Source organism: Dendropsophus ebraccatus, chromosome 8 (assembly GCF_027789765.1).
Source record: "Dendropsophus ebraccatus isolate aDenEbr1 chromosome 8, aDenEbr1.pat, whole genome shotgun sequence".
NCBI classification, from domain to species: Eukaryota; Metazoa; Chordata; class Amphibia; order Anura; family Hylidae; genus Dendropsophus; species Dendropsophus ebraccatus.
Genome location: NC_091461.1, coordinates 97,139,969 through 97,156,895, shown reverse-complemented (window position 1 = coordinate 97,156,895; position 16,927 = coordinate 97,139,969). Strand labels below are relative to the sequence as shown.

General features: G+C 43.3%; 1 protein-coding gene across 5 annotated transcripts in view; it reads left to right on the top strand.

Annotated features, from left to right (window-relative positions):
- CACNA1E (calcium voltage-gated channel subunit alpha1 E) overlaps positions 1 to 16,927 on the top strand; it is a 548,978-nt gene that overhangs the window by 432,461 nt on the left and 99,590 nt on the right. For 4 of the 5 annotated variants that reach the window (XM_069981148.1, XM_069981149.1, XM_069981150.1 and 1 more), the window contains 2 exons: positions 1,239 to 1,391; positions 2,565 to 2,743. In XM_069981148.1, coding sequence (XP_069837249.1) covers positions 1,239 to 1,391; positions 2,565 to 2,743 — 332 coding nt within the window. Of the gene's footprint in view, positions 1 to 1,238; positions 1,392 to 2,372; positions 2,404 to 2,564; positions 2,744 to 16,927 lie in introns of those variants that run through there. The other variant, XM_069981151.1, reaches the window with a different exon arrangement.

Here is a 16,927-nt window from a genome sequence, read left to right as displayed (position 1 = left end):
CTGCTCAACCAGGAAATACAGAAACACAAAACAGAACAAAAAACCACAAAACAAATAGATTTTTGGTAGTTTCAAAACTGGGATAGATAGGTAATAAGAAATGCTATATTCTTCTGCAGAAGTTTCATTTTCTCTTGCCTCGATCCAGAGTTCCCCTTTAAGAAAAATAAGAAAATATTAAATTAAGAATAAAGTACAATGTATCTATACATGGTGTCTTAGTAAGGTGATGTGGTACATCATAGTGCAAATGTTTGGGGGGGGGGGGGGGGGGAAGCACACATCCTTCTAAACTATCAAAGTGGTAAAAGTGAACACAAACTGTGCAATCAAACAACAACCACCAATGAAAAGTGATATAAGTGCAGAACTTTAAACTTTTACAATGTGAACTATGAACGGAAAACTATGAACCCACCAATAGTGACATCCCTAGTTGACTAATGTGACAAGTCACAATTCTAAGTGCTAACTGGTTTACGTGCTAACAAACAAGCATGAGCACAGCCAGATAGATTTCTCTCTCATACTGTGCAAACTTACAATATGTATATATCCCAACAAATTAAACTGAAGGGTAACCATCGTTTCCAAATTTCTGGCATGTCACCAAACTTGTTAGGGTCCAAGTGCTGACCCTAATCCTACTTGCTTAAAGGAAGGGGCAGGCTGTGGGGAGCAAGGGTTCCACTCCCTTGGGTAGCGTGGGTGGACTGCGTGGAAGACGCTCCGGCCGCTCGCTTCACTGTAGGCTATGGGAAGCTATGATGCGGGCGCGTGCTGATGCATCAGAGCTCTGCGGCCGGAAAGATCACCCAGCCGGTACTTAAGAATCGGCCAAGATGATCCGGCCAGAGACCGGCCGTTCCATGACCCGGCTGGAGTCACGGAACGGCCGGTCTCATACGTAGTGTGAACATAGCCTAAAAATGTTTTTTTCTGTTCTTGTTAATTCCCAAGTCAGGAACTGTTTAGCATAGTGACATATTAACATAGAAAACCTCTGCTGCTCTGGACAGTTCCTGTCACGCGCAGAGGTGGCAGCAGAGAGCACTGTGTCAAACTGGAAAAAATGCACCACTTCCTGCAGGACATACAGCAGCTGATAAGTACTGAAAGAAGTTTTAATAGAAGTAAATCTGTATAATTATCTGACACATGTTGATTTAATTTTTTTTTCTCCTCATTGCCCCTTTAAGTTTATGCTTCTTTCTCATAAAGTGCTGTGTTCTTTACAGGTTTACAGATTGTCTTGAAATCCATAATGAAGGCAATGGTCCCTCTGCTTCAGATTGGATTGCTGCTTTTTTTCGCCATTCTTATGTTTGCAATTATTGGACTTGAGTTTTACAGCGGTAAACTGCACAAGGCCTGTTACAGGAACCAGTCCGGTATGTACACTTTATTGCCCTGATCCCCCTGTGTAATATGTCCAGTGTATAAATACTGTATAGATTGTATGCTGCATGAATAAACCAACAAAATGTCCGCTTGACCCTTCATCAAGTATAAAGAAAATGTCTGTAGCAACATAGTGACAGTAGAATTGTGGGATTCGCGGCCGTTTTGCGGCCGTTTTTTGGATGTCTGTAATTTGCATAACCCTGCTGTGTTTTGCCGTTAAAATGACAGCCAGCCCAAAAAAATTAATGCAAAGTGGCCAAAAAATTATAGCCTTAGGCCATGTTCTCACAGCGTAAGTTGTGTATTAATCAACGGCTGTGATTAATACAAATGTTACGTGCACTGCAGTCTGAGGGAATCCCGGCCGGAGTATATACACATAGGGGGAGATTTATCAAACATGGTGTAAAGTGAAACTGGCTCAGTTGCCCCTAGCAACCAATCAGATTCAATCTTTCATTTCTCACAGACTCTTTGGAAAATGAAAGGTAGAATCTGATTGGTTGCTAGGGGCAACTGAGCCAGTGTCACCTTATACCAGCTTGATAAATCTCCCCAATAGTATACACTCCGGCCAGGATCCCTAGCGGCCGCACAAAAAACTGACATGTCAGTTTTGTGCGGCTGTTAATCATTGAATAGCGGCCACACAAGCCTGACAGGTCACACAATAGAGAGAGCGGCTTCGGACGCACTTTCCATTGTCGGTTATGGTGAATTGGGATGCGGGCACACACGGATGCGCCCACATCCCAATTCAGCACAAATTAAATCACCCGGCCGATACTGCAATACCGTCCGGGATGATTTTCACTGACACCGGCCGTTCTGTGACTCGGCCGGGTCACAGAACGGCCGGTGTTTCACGTATTTGAACCTGGCCTAAATATGGACTCTTTTTTTCTGACAAGACATTACAATCATAGTGCAACCAAACTAATCCTACATTTTTCCCACCAACCATTGATGACAATACAGTATGTTGGGGCATGACTATGGGTATGTTCACAAGTAGAGGTAATACTGTAATAATCTGAATGGTTCAGATTTCAAAACATATGTGGAAAAATATTAATGTCCACAAAGTATATCAACTAATTGTTTTCTATGGGATAAATTACTTATATTCACATCTCCATTTCTTATTATACAACCTGTAGCATGGGAAGCAATGGATCCTCCTCGCCCCTGTGGAGTACCTAGATGTCCCAATGGATTTGCGTGTAAGGAATGGATTGGACCCAATGATGGAATCACTCAGTTTGACAACATCTTATTTGCGGTGCTGACCGTCTTCCAGTGTATAACCATGGAGGGCTGGACCACAGTGCTGTACAATGTATGTATTATACAAAGAAAGCTGTATGATTGTACACTTGATTGTGTTTTTTTCCCCAATGATTTATAGCCTATTGGTAACAATGAATGATCGGATCCCCACAGATTCAGAGAACTGGTTAGTTTTACTGTAATTGCATTAGGAGTGGGAAAGCAGGCTGTACATGTGGATTCTTAACTGTAAATGGGACTAGACTATGGAGCTCAAAAGAATGGGCCCTGGCTCTCATTTGAATTGCCAAGAGGGTTATACATGTGTAGCATACCACTGTGTGGTTGCAGGTGCTATGCCAATGGTCTTCTGGGATCTGTAGTTCTGCAAACTAGCATAAGTGGGTCATGGAGTGGAGCCGTTGATCCTGAGGCCCCCTCTGGCACACATAGCAGTGGAAATAGGGGGGTTGCACAAGTGTTGTGCACGATGTTAGTTCCATGTAATTTAACCAGGGCTCACCCAAATACAGTGTCCGGTTGTTGGTTCTTTGGAGCACCCATGATGCTGAGCTGGTATAGGTGCTGATCATTATGGATAATTGTAGTTGGCAGAATGAGACCTGAGATGAGTGCAGTAAAGTCGGTAGCATTACTTTTAGTTTCGGCTCATCCATATACATGGAGTAACAGTCCTTGAACAGTTTACAGTTCCAGTGGTTGCAAAGTTAGTGACTATCCTGAACTAATGTTAAAGTCCACGAGTCCAGTTGATGAAAATCGCACCAGTCTAAACTAAACCAAGGTCCATTAAAGTTTCTGATTACTAAGTAGTCATTGACCCCTGTCACCCTCTCAGACTAACAGATTTAATGCTGGTCTTCCTATTGAAGGTGGCAGAGGAAGGCATGGTCCTTAGATCAGGGAGTGGCTAGTACCCTAGGTGTGTCTGGAAGCTCCTTGAAAGAACTGGATTTGGTGCCAACCCTGGGTAGGCAACTAACTTTCCCAATCTTCTCCTAGCTAGGCAACTTGACTTTTTATGTTTTTCTGTTTCTCTACTCTTACTAATACTAGGCTAAGTAGCAGCATAACAAGACTTGGATAGTCTCAGATTTTGTTATCACACCACCTACCTTAATGTTCTAAATTTTAAATAATTGGAACGTTTGGGTTGAAAAATATACACTCTGGTCGGGGACCCCTAGCGGCGCCACAAACAACCAACATGACATTTTTCTGTGGAAGCTATTCATTGAATAGTGGCCGCAAAAAACCCTGTCAGTGCACACTATGGAGTGACCCTACGCCCTATAGTGTGCAGTGGGGAGTTCTGATGTGGACGCGCAGTGATGCGCCCGCATCAGAACTCTGCGGGGCTAAAGATTAGGGATGGTCCGAACAGAGTACGAACCCGAACTCTCGGTAATGATTCCCGCTGTCTGCCCGCTCCGTGCAGCGGGCGGATCCAGCGGGAGGACCACCTGGAAAACTGGGATACAGCCATAGCCATAGGCTGTATCCCAGTTTTCCAGGTGGTCCTCCCGCTGTATCCACCCGCTCTACGGAGCGGGCAGACAGCGGGAATCTGATGCCGAGCGTTCGGGTTCATACGAATCCGAAACTCGGAGGGTTCGGACCATCCCTACTAAAGATCATCCGGCTGGTGCTGCAGTACCGGCCAAGATGATCTTTTTTTAGAGACTGGCCGTTTTTTAGAGACAGCCGGTCTCTTACTGTGTGTGCACATAGCCTAAAACTGCACATTAAAAGTCACTTTGCATTTAATGACTCAATGTACTGTATGCTGTACCCTTTATATACTTTTTTTTTCTTTTTACAATATATAGAAATACAGTATCCATTTGTTGTCTTCCCTTTTTCTTATTACGCAGAGAAGCCATACTCTGATCCAACGTTTTACCTTATTGAATTAATACTCAGTGAAAGTTGAGGTTGAGCACTTAGTAACAAGAAGAGCTTCGTGGAGAGTGATCTGTGTAATCTTTGCAGATTAGAAGCTGAACGCTGAGGAAACTCAACTCCCCTGTAATTTACCTCATCAGTATTATGACTTGTGGTGTAGGAGGCTGCAGGTTCATATCATCATATCATCGCTTGTAGCGACTACTGTGCCCCAGCTGCACTTATCCAGACAGGTGCACTCTCCTGTAACCATGGCTGCCAGGCTGAAAGCAATTAGCGTGAAGACAGAATAGAATTAGATGCGTAATACCACACTTGGTGTATTTTTCCCATTTTTTGTGCTTGTTCCTACATTGCGATGGCACGTGTGCTAATAAGTCAGTATGTACTCCATGAATTACTTCATGGAATATTATTAAAAAAATGTGAAAAGTTGTCATTTTGGGGGTAGAGGTAGACACCTAATGGTTTAGCCAGTGCAGGGGGCCCAGCTCAAGTTGGCATGTATGGGGCCTTTAGATGCCTGATGGTAACTCACTTATGGAGCTTGCCCACCCGGCATCATGTTCTTACATATTTAGGCTACAGTATGTTCACATACTGCCATTAAAGGCGGCATAAACCCAATGAAAGATTTCCTTTTAAGGTTCTGTTTATATTGACAGCTAGAATATCACTGCAGACTACGCTATTACTTTCGGAGATTTTTCTTATGCCATTTTGGATCACGTTGGCTACAGTGGGTTCACAAGCTTCCATAGAAATATTTGTGATATACTGTAAATTTCCTACACGAGTTATCTATCTCCCAGATAGAAGAAAGTACTCTCTCTAGTACTCTCTATAGGGAGCTACTGTGTTAGTCAATTGTTGACCCATAAAAGACTTGTTCCATCAGTAAGCTCTTGTCAGTACAGAGTAGGGTGCTCACAGGTTGGATGAGATACCTTTATTATAGGGATAGGGACTTTTGATTAATGAGGAGATCTAGCTGGTGTCAGTTTCTCTATAATACATTTGGCTGCTCCATTCTGGGGTTATATTTGTCCTCATTTATTCAAACCACTTAGATTTTTTATTTCTTAGCATGGCGTGTATTCTTTGAGCCTTGTGCTGTAGTCCACTTTGACAGAAAACATCGATGACTAAAAAGATTCCCAATGACTTTCTGGAAAAAAAAAAAGTCATCGGGACAATGTATTTAAAGTGACGTTTTATACACAGTCTTCCAAGTAGCGATAAAAGAATATTTGTGGCACTCACCAGTTTGTACCAAAGGTTACTCTTTATTCCAGTTTCCAGTCATAAAAGGAACAAAGGCTACGACCATATCACGCATTGACACACGCGCTTAGTCTGGCCCCCTTAACTTTGTCAGCCCTTAACTGAAATTCTGCCTGTATCCACAACCCTGGATTTATTGAGAGGTATATTCCTCTTCGGCAGTCTTAGAGATCACTGGGTCCGTGCATGCATTGTAATAAATTACACCCCCCTTCTTGCAGTGCCGTGTCCCCTTTTCACCCGCTTGGCAAAGGCAATACAGACCAGGGAGTTGCCAAATTTAAGCAAAGCCAAAGGCTTGGCTCAAAAATGTGTAACTTTTCCCTAAAGAATTCTAGCTACGGTATGACAAGTGCTATAGGAGCCATGGAAATAAAGACATGCACTGACAGTATGTTTGGCGACAATTACTATCTATATCTCCAAACAGAGCTCAAATAATATAATTGGGCAGTGATCAACATACATACAATTATATAAATATCTAAATAATATTGCTTTTAAAGGTAAACTAAGTTGCTGATATGTCCCTATAAGGCATAGGGTGCTGACCTTGATACGTTTTCGTTATATTAGTCCTTCATTTCATTACACTGAGTGATAATCGGTCAAATTAGCCCGGTTTGGACAGTTATTGCTCTGTGTAATAGAGACAACGATCAGTCAATGACATAGATCATCAGCTGATCGTTGATTTAGGTTTGAACCGAAAATCGTTGGGAGCCGACCGCGCATGCCCGGCTGGCCGCTTACAAATTGCAAACAGTATCCACTATTACCCATTCATGCTCCAGGGCTCCTCTTGCGGTCTGCTTTTTCCCGGGTCCCACACGCTGCAGCTTAAGAGCAGCCTGTCTGAGCTGACAGGTTGCTCAGCCAATCACGAGCCACAGTGGTCCCGGCCAGTGATTGGCTGAGCAGTCTGTCTTTGAAGCTGCTGTGGAGCACGGAACCCAGAAAGAAGCAGACCGCAAGAAGAGCCCTGGAGTATGGATAGGTGATGTATACTGTTTAGGCAAGGGCTGCAAGGACATTGGTAACAATGTCTGTGCAGCCCTTGTTAAATGATTATTGGGCCATGTAATAGGCCCAGTAAACGAGCCCTAATCTAGCAGATGGGCGCTCGTTTACAGTTATGAACAGGCCCCTACCAGCCTGTGTAATAGTACCCTTCTGTTACATCGGCACTCATCACTGCAGAGCGCCAGATGAATATTCATTAGAAGAGGGGGATCGGGACTTCCACCCCCAATGCACCAAACACCTCATTAGCTTAGAGAATAAATTTCTAATATCTCGGAAATGGTGCAGAGGATGAAGGTAAGAAACTTACCCTCATCCTTAGCACCCTGTGCACTATAGGACATATCAGCAGGTTAGGTACTTCTCTTTAAAATTGCAATAATTTTAAGAGGACATCAGCAGTGACCCCTTTTGTAGCAGCAGGTGATGGGCACTATGTGACTGTACTGTTATTACACCTTTACGGTCAGCCTTGACCAATGTCTGACCATGTTGGGAGACAGAAGAGCAGCCAAGCATTGGGGACTTGCTGCTCTACATGATTCTAGTAGATTATACTGAAGCATATTGTATCTTACAGCCATCTGATGCCTAAACCTGAAAACTGTGAAACTAGAAGCGAATGAAGCATTAAATGACATATAGATTAGTACTGTGTAGTATGATGTGTGTATGGAGAAGCAGCATTTCTATGGTTACCTTGTACCTGTCATGATGCGCTCATGCATAGCCACCTGCTACTCTAACAAACAAGATTTATTAACCTTAAGTGGTAAAATACTGCTACTTTACAGTGTGGGTGTCTGTAAATTGGTAGACATTTAAAGGGAACGTCCACCCAATATTTAACCCAATACTGTCATTTTAAAAGCCTAAAAAAACACCTACACACAGTATTCAGTACCACAAAAATAAATGTATATATTACCGAACATAGAAGAATAACAGATTTTTACCTTAGTCCATCACAAAACAAAATTAAAAACAAGACCTGGGATGTGCTAGACCATATTTTCGGGACATGGTATATGTTATTTAACCCCTTCATGACCAAGGCCATTGGTGCACGGATGTCCGCGTCAAATTAGTGTATTGTTCCTCCCCACCTTCTAAGGGCCATAGCGCTTTTATTTTCCCACCTACAGGGCTTGTTGGGGTGTCATTTTTTCTTCCATGATCTCTAGTTTTTATTAGTATCATAATGGTGTAAAAGGAAAATTGTGATAGCTTTTTATTAATTTTTTTTTTATATATAATTTAAAAAAATCAGCAATCCTGGTGTTTGTTTGTTTTTTCTTTTCTCATTTACATCGTTCACCGTGCGGTGGGCACAATAATGTTATGTTTTCACAGATTGGACAATTCCGCACGCTACGATATGTAATATGTTTATATATATATATATATATATATATATATATATATATATATATATAAAATATTATATATATATATATATATATATATATATATATATCAAAATATTCCGCAGCACTCCAGTATGTTCAAGAATTGTGAAGTAAATTTATTCCATCAACAGAAACGAATCACAGCAGCGGCGACCCCCCTCTGAACTGCCGCGATCCCAGGTGCCTCATGTAGCCCGGGATCGCGGCTATTAGCGGGCACGGTCCGATCGCCGTGCCCGCTAGTTAAGTACTTAGAAACAGCTGTCAAAGTTGACAGCTGCTTCTAAATACTTGCTCATCTCCATCCCTGGTGGTCTAGTGGGGGGATCGCCCCCCGCGGCGCGATTTTGGGGGGGGGGGGTGGCGATCCCTGCATCCATCCCGGGCCGGGGTCTGCGCCTTAATGGCGCTGATCCCGGCTCGGCATTCTATTGCTTTCGGCTGCAGCAGCCAAAAGCAATAGAACACCGATCTCATGGATTCATGCAGTATAACTATACTGCATGGATCTCTATGAGAGATCAGAGTGCATATACTAGAAGTCCCCCAGGGGGGCTTCTAGTATATGTGTAAAGTAAAAGAAAAATGTATTTTTAATAACACAAAATCCCCTCCCCTAATAAAAGTCTGAATCACCCCCCTTTTCCCATGTTATAAATAAAAATAAATAAACAAACAAACATGTTTGCTATCGCCGTGTGCGTAATCACCCGAACTATTAATTAATCACATTCCTGATCTCGCACGGTAAATGGCGTAAGCGCAAAAAAATCCCAAAGTGCAAAATTGCGCATTTTTGGTCGCATCAAATCCAGAATAACTGTAATAAAAAGCGATCAAAAAGTCGTATATGCGCAATCAAGGTACCAATAGAAAGATCACATCATGGCGCAAAAAATGACACCTCATACAGCCCCATAGACCAAAGGATAAAAGCGCTATAAGCCTGGGAATGGAGCGATTTTAAGGAACATATATTTTCTTTAAAAGGTTTTAATTTTTTAAAAGCCATCAAATCAAATAAAAGTTATACATGTTACATATCGTTGTAATCGTAACAACTTAAGGAACATATATAACAAGTCAGTTTTACCCTAGGGCGAACGGAGTAAAAACACCCCCCCCCCCAATTAAAAAAAAACAAACATTTTTTTTTTCAATTTCACCACACATATAATTTTTTTCTGGTTTCCCGGCACATTTTAGGCAAAAATTACATCTGCCATAGCAAAGTACAATTAGTTGCGCAAAAAATAAGGGCTCATTTGGGTCTCTAGGTGGAAAAATGCAAGCGCTATGGCCTTATATACACGAGGAGGGAAAAACGAAAGCGCAAAAATGAAAACTGGCTGTGTCCCCTAAAAGGGGTTAAATACATGCGTGTAAATTAAGTGCAAATTATTCTATAGGTACAAAAAAAGTGTCAATCACATAAGAGTAATCCACCCCTTTCCGTCCATGTGGTTCACTGATTGGTGCTTAAACAGTGTCCATTGTATAAGCCGATTAGTGCTAAAACAGTGTCCATTGTATGAGCCGATAGGTGCTTAAACAGTGCCCATTGTATGAGCCCATCCGGCATATAAAGTTCATTCATAAAAAAAGTGTCCATCAATACGTGTAGAGTCCACCACAGTGCATATAAAAGAAAAAAGCAAACTTGAATATAACGTAAGGTTATGACTCACAGGAAGGCAATCCCACTCTTATTCACTTTTATTTCATCAAGCCTTATACCAAAAAAGCTGCATCACATTGCAGCCGTTGGATATATATATTTATTTATTTATTTTATTTATTTATAATGGCCACTAAGGTGTTTTAAACTTTTATTCGGGGGGGGAGGTGTTTATAAGGTGTTTTTTTATATACTTTTAAAAACTTTTTTTTTATTACACTTTTTAACTGTAACAGATTCAATCATTAGATTGCATATACTGATCTATGCTACGCCATAGAATAGCATAGATCAGTTTTATCTGCGATCTGTGCATAGAGCCTGCCTCAGAGCAGACTCTAAACACAGATGGCCGATCCTACAGGATGGAGGTAAGTGGCTTCCCCCGCCCATTGGTATGAGTGATCGGGACCCCCGCAGCATGGATCAGTCAGTGACAGGTGCTTAACCCGTCACTGACTTCCTTAAACGTTGCGATCACGGCTGCCTGTCATTATCTCTGTCCTCCCTGATTACACTCCCAGACACACCCTAACCTAGACAATGAACTATCAACAATGGGAGGTAAAGAGGGGCATATCAGAAGAAGGAAGGAGGCACATTTGGTAAAGGATTGTATAGGCAAAAATACATAACTTCACGGGTCCTACAGGTTTAACTATATTAGTTGAGATGGGAACACACCTTTAATGGCTAAAAATAGTGCTGCCTCTCATGTCCACACACAAAACAGCTTTACGAGATGATTGTCTAGACTAGACTATATGTTGAGTCTCTTTTGCTGGTGCTATGTCACCCAGCATCATTGAACAAGTTTTTTTTTTTTATCCAGAATGTCCTTATTAATTGTTCATATCTCTAAATCCACCCAGATGTCTACACCCCTTGACTGTCTCTGCTGCCTTGGGGCCAGTTATTAGCTAAAAGGCCTGCCAGTACAGAGACGGGGCCAGAAATGTCAGTGGCAGCTGCAGGGAAAGGGAATTAGGACATTGGGGGAGCCACAACATGTAAGTATAAACTTTATTATTTTCCTTATAGTGTCATTAGCCATTGGCCATGCATCACTATTACAAGTAGCGACGCGCGGTCAGCGCCCACTGATTTTTAAACTTTCTGAAAGGCAAGGATCAGCCGATGATCAACTCTTTGACTGATTAATATCTGTTTTACAAAGAGCAGTAATCTGCCGAATCGTCCTGATTTGGCAGATTATCACTCCGTGTAATAGGGCCCTGACTTATTGAGCCTCTTCTGCTGATACCATATTACCGAGTCACAGTACAAACGTCTTTCCTGGATGACCTTATCCATTCCACTCTATCTCCAAGCCCACCCAGATCTCCACTCCCCTTTTCCTCCCCATGTTAATTAATGTAATTGGCCTCTGAATGTGTGTTGGCAAAGGGCCGTGAGTGTCATCCAAGCAGCGAGCAGCTGCGCTCCCATGCTGCTCATCATTAGGAGGCTGTGCGCTCTGTGTCAGCACTTAGAGGAGAAGAGGAGGAGTATGAGGGCATTGTGCCCAATGGATGTGATCATCTCACTGCATTCATATTGTATGGCTGCAATGACATGGCTTATGTTTTCTTTAATAGTTGATGCAGATTATCACAAAATAGTAATACTTTATTATTGTGTCAGGCTATATTGGTCCTTTTATTCATCAGTAATTTTTACATTTAAACATGAACCTGAACTCATAATTGAGTAATTTTGGTTGAATTTCATGAAAAGTAATACTCCGACCGACCAAATTATCATTATTGTCCAGATTAACTTTTTGATGCATTTAGCCTGCCGGAACCCTTACAGAGAACCCATGGTCAGTTTAAAACAATGAATTATAAAAGTTTGTCGCCTTTAGTACTTTAATAACAACAGTTTTTTGTTTGTTTGATTGTTTCTAGGCCCCTAATTTTAGTTTCTGAGAAACAATGATCTTACTATTTGATTGCAAACCTGCTGTTAGGACTCGGGCCACTTGGATCAGGTTAGGGATCGCCGCCCAGTTGTCCGCAGCCATCTTAGGGCTGTCAAGGCAAGCAGGTAGGGACAGCTGGGGCGGGTGTCAGTTCTAGGGCTGCACCTGTCTGTTGTCATCCCAGACCCCTCTACCTGACATTTTCACAGGCCCTACTGAAGTCACTCCCGGCGGTTTGGCATGAGTACCGACACGTCGGTCGCCGACCGTCTTAATGAGCTGACTACTCATCTTAAGGCTGTTGCTGGGTTGGTAATGCAATTGTCTAACCGGGTGGACAATTTGTCCCAGACCACCTCGCCATTATCCAAGACACAGACCTCGGTGACAGCGCCTCTTCAGGTAGTACAGCATAAGTTAAAAATGCTGCTGCTTGACAGGTTTGATGGAAACTTAAACAAGTTTCGGACCTTTAGGGAATCATGTTACCTGTATTTCCGTTTTAATCTGTTTGTTTGAGATTCTGAAAGGGTTGCTATGGTTGTCTCTCTTCTCCAAGGTTCCCCTCAGGATTGGGCCTTGGCCCTTCCTCCTGAGGCTCCTGAGTGGAGTTCAGTGGAGACATTTTTTTCTCCTTGGGTCAAATATACTCCAGTGAAAGAAACTCCAGTGCCTGAGTGATGGTCCAGAGGGTCACTCAGGCACACAGGTACCTCCCAAGAAATTTGATAAGTTTCTTTTACCTGTTACCCTGGTTTCTAAGAATATTGTTTTTGCGTGTTCCGCTATGGTTGACTCAGGTGCTGCCCTGAGTTTTATCCGTACCCCGGTGGCAATGTCATTGGGTCTTGAATTGGTCCCCCTTTGTTGCCCTTTTACAGTGGCTGGTGCAGATTCCACCCCATTGAGTGGTGGAGCAGTGAAATACCGAAGTGGCCATGCAGGTTGGGTGTCTCCATCATGAGGAGATATCGTTTTTTTGTAATGGATAAGCTAGCTGCAGATATTATTCTGCGATTACCATGGCTACGTCTGCATAACCCGAGTTTTGACTGGAGAACCACAGAGCTGGTTAAGTGGGGTAGCTCCTGTGGTTCCCATCTGACTCAGGTAAATCCCCTGGTATGTACTGTTGATGATGTTTCTGATCTCCCTTGTCACATTACTGACTTTGCAGACGTGTTTAATGAGGCCATTGCTGACGCCTTGCCTTCTCACCGTCCGTATGACTGTGCCATCGATCTTGTGTCTGGGGCCAGGTTTCCTAAAGGCCGTATTTTTAACTTGTCCCCCCCAGAACGGGAGTCGATGCGCCAATACATACAGGACAGTCTGAGGAAGGGACACATCCGGCCTTCGGTGTCACCACTGGGCGCTGCTTTCTTTTTTGTAGACGACTACAGGGAGCTTAATAAAATAACTATAAAGGACCAGCACCCACTTCCCCCTGATCCCGGATCTTCTGAACCAGGTGGTAGTTGCTCAATGGTTCTCTAAAATTGACCTTTGGGGGCGCCTACAATCTGATCCGGATCAGGGAAGGTGATGAATGGAAGACAGCATTTAACACTCCTGAGGGGCATTTCGAATATCTGGTGATGCCCTTCGGGTTGAGTAATGCTCCTGCCGTTTTTCAGAGATTCGTCAACGATATTTTTCGTCACTTGTTTGGTCAATACCTGGTTATTTACCTGGATGACATTCTTATTTACTCCCCGAACTGGGAATCTCATGCTAAGCATGTCCGTGAGGTATTATCCAGGTTAAGAAAAAATTATTTGTGTGCCAAGTTATCTAAGTGCTTGTTCGGTGTGAAAGAGGTTGGGTTCCTTGGGTACATACTAACTCCTAACTTGGTAAAAATGGACCCTAAGAAGGTGTCAGCAGTGCTTGAATGGGCGAGACCCACTACCTTGAAAGAGATTCAGAGGTTCTTGGGGTTTGCCAACTTCTATAGAAAATTTATTCGTAACTTTTCATTGATTGTCAAACCTCTCACAGAGTTAACCAAAAAAAGTGTGGACCCAGCCTCTTGGCCACCTGAGGACGAACAGGCCTTTACTCAGTTAAAAGGAAGTTTCTCTTCTGCCCCTGTATTGGTGCATCCAGACTCTGAGCTGCCATTTGTGGTGGAAGTGGATGCATCCGAAGCTGGTGTCGGGGCAGTTCTCTCACAGGGAAAAGAACCATACACTAACCTGAGACCAGTTGCATTCTTTTCCAGGAGGTTCTCCACTTCTGAAATAAATTATGATATTGGCAACCGAGAACTTTTGGCCATTAAATGGGCCTTTGAGGAGTGGAGACACTTCCTGGAGGGAGACAGACACCAAGTGACAGTAATAACTGATCACAAAAATTTGTTATATTTGGATAAGGCCAAAAGGTTAAATCCCAGACAAGCCCGCTGGGCATTGTCCTTTACTTGGTTTAATTTCATTGTTACCTATCGCCCAGGTTCCAAAAATGTTAAGGCAGATGCCTTATTCAGGAGTTTTGGTTTCTGTGAAATGCCTGAGGTGGAACCAGAGACAATTCTACCCTCGGGCACCGTCTTAGCTAGTACTTCTGTGGATCTGAAAGATGCTATCTTACAAGCTCAAAATGATACCCCTGCAAATGTACCTGCTGATAAATTGTTTGTGCCTATGAATCTCAGGTGGGCAGTGTTGAAGGAGGTCCACCCCTCTGTTCTGGCTGGTCACCCAGGTATAGCTGGAACAGTTTATCTGCTTACCCGTTCTTGCTGGTGGCCTTCTTGGCAGAGAGATGTCCGGGAATATGTAAGGTCATGTGAGACCTGTGCCCGGGCAAAAACCCCTAGGTCTTTACCGGAAGGTTTACTCCAACCCCTCCCTGTGCCTAGTCGGCCATGGTCTCTCATCTCCATGGATTTTGTAATGGATCTTCCCCCCTCTCAGGGCAAGACAGTGGTTTGGGTAATAGTTGACAGGTTTAGTAAGATGTGTCACTTAGTGGCACTCAAGAAATTACCCAGTGCTAAGTCCTTGGCAAGTCTTTTTTTGACGCCATGTCCTCTGTTTACATGACATACTGTACCAATGAATATCGTGTCAGATAGAGGTGTTCAGTTTGTCTCTAAGTTCTGGAGAGCATTTTGTGGTTTGCTGGGGGCAACGTTGTCATTCTCATCTGCATTTCACCCCGAAACCAATGGGCAGACAGAACGCATGAATCAATCCCTAGAGCAATACCTGAGATGATACATTTCCGATAACCAAGACAAATGGTCAGAATATCTACCCATGGCTGAATTCGCTCTTAACAACCACACAAACACTTCCACTCAACATACCCCCTTCTTCTGCAACTATGGATTTCATCCGCGATTTTCTGTCATTCCAAATTATGAAACTCAATTTTCATCCGTCACAGAGCCAACTCAAAAACTGTGCACAGTTTGGGCAGAGAGTCTGGACACTCTCCAAAATGCTCAGCAAAAACAAATTAAATATGCCAACCGCAAACGCCTCCCCCCCCCCCCCCCGCCCTGACTACACCATAGGTGATAAAGTTTGGTTATCAACAAAAAACTTGCACCTTCGTGTACCCTCTCATAAATTCGCTCCCCGTTTTATTGGTCCCTTCTCCATCATCGAAGTAATTAACCCGGTATCTTTTGAACTGCACCTACCTCGTTCTCTTCGCATTCACCCAGTGTTTCACAAAAGCCTACTCAAACAGTATATTCCTCCTGAGGTTTCTCATCCTCCACCTTCTCCAGTTGTAGTACAGGGGGAATTAGAAGTTGAGGTGGAACGAGTCCTAGATTCCAGAAAAGTGCGTATCTAGTACATTGGAAGGGTTATGGTCCTGAAGAGCGAACATGGGTCTCCGCTAAAGATCTCAATGCTCCTGACTTGGTGGAAAAATTTTCCTCTTTATACCCCACCAAGCCCGGAGGTCCTTGTGAAGGTCCGGAGGCCCCTTTGGGGGGGGGGGGGGGGGGGGGGGGGGTTCTGTTAGGACTCGGGCCATGCGTTCAGCTCTGCATCAATAACAGCCAGAATGCTTCCCATGTTTTTGTCATACTCTACTCTGCTGCTCCTTGTTGTAGCTGTGGCAAGTATTCTCTCCCTGGCTGCTCACATAGGTGCATAGGTGTTGTGTGTGTTTGCTGATTGGTGATTGACAGCTGACACACTAGTCAGCTGTCGGTATCTGGGCAGGACTTGGAGCCTCAGCCCCAATCACGCCTGGGTGCTGGGACTACAGGTTCCATAAGTACCATCAAATGTCTCATGATCCTTGCCTGTGAAAGACTCTAGTTACCTAGTGCTTCTTGAACTAGCTATTCCCTCTGACTTGAACTCCTGATTACCTGACTTTTGGCTTGTACCCGACTATTCTTTGGATATAGACTTTGTACTTATATTGACCGGCTGTTACCGACTAGGACCTCTGACTATTCCCTTTTTGTGTGTTAGTCTTGTCTCTGTTTTGTGTTTCCACTTGGATCAGGTTAGGGATCGCCGCCCAGTTGTCCGCAGCCATCTTAGGGCTGTCGAGGCAAGCAGGTAGGGACAGCTGGGGCGGGTGTCAGTTCTAGGGCTGCACCTGTCTGTTGTCATCCCAGACCCCTCTACCTGACACCTGCACATTTCCCCCAATAGCCAAATAGGCTGAAACTTTCTTTCAGTTCGGGTTGTGAATCTTCAATTTATTTATTTTTTTATTTTTTTTTATTTTACTCTAAGCCTCTCTCCCACTTCTATCCTCCTCTCCCCCACCCTCCGTCCCCTCTCAATCAGTTACTCCCAGCTTTCTTCCCAGTGGCAACATCCTCCATGTTTTCCTAAACAACTGGATCTTGTTGCTTTTCTTATATACTCCATCACTATTATATTATTTACAGCTTTTTTCCAACTAGAGATCTCTGGTGGCCGAGGATGTAGAACTGGCTTAAAATACAATTTCTAGCTGCAAATAAGGTTCTAACATGCATATTTTTTATATGTACAGGGCATCTTATACTGAATTTTAATCTTA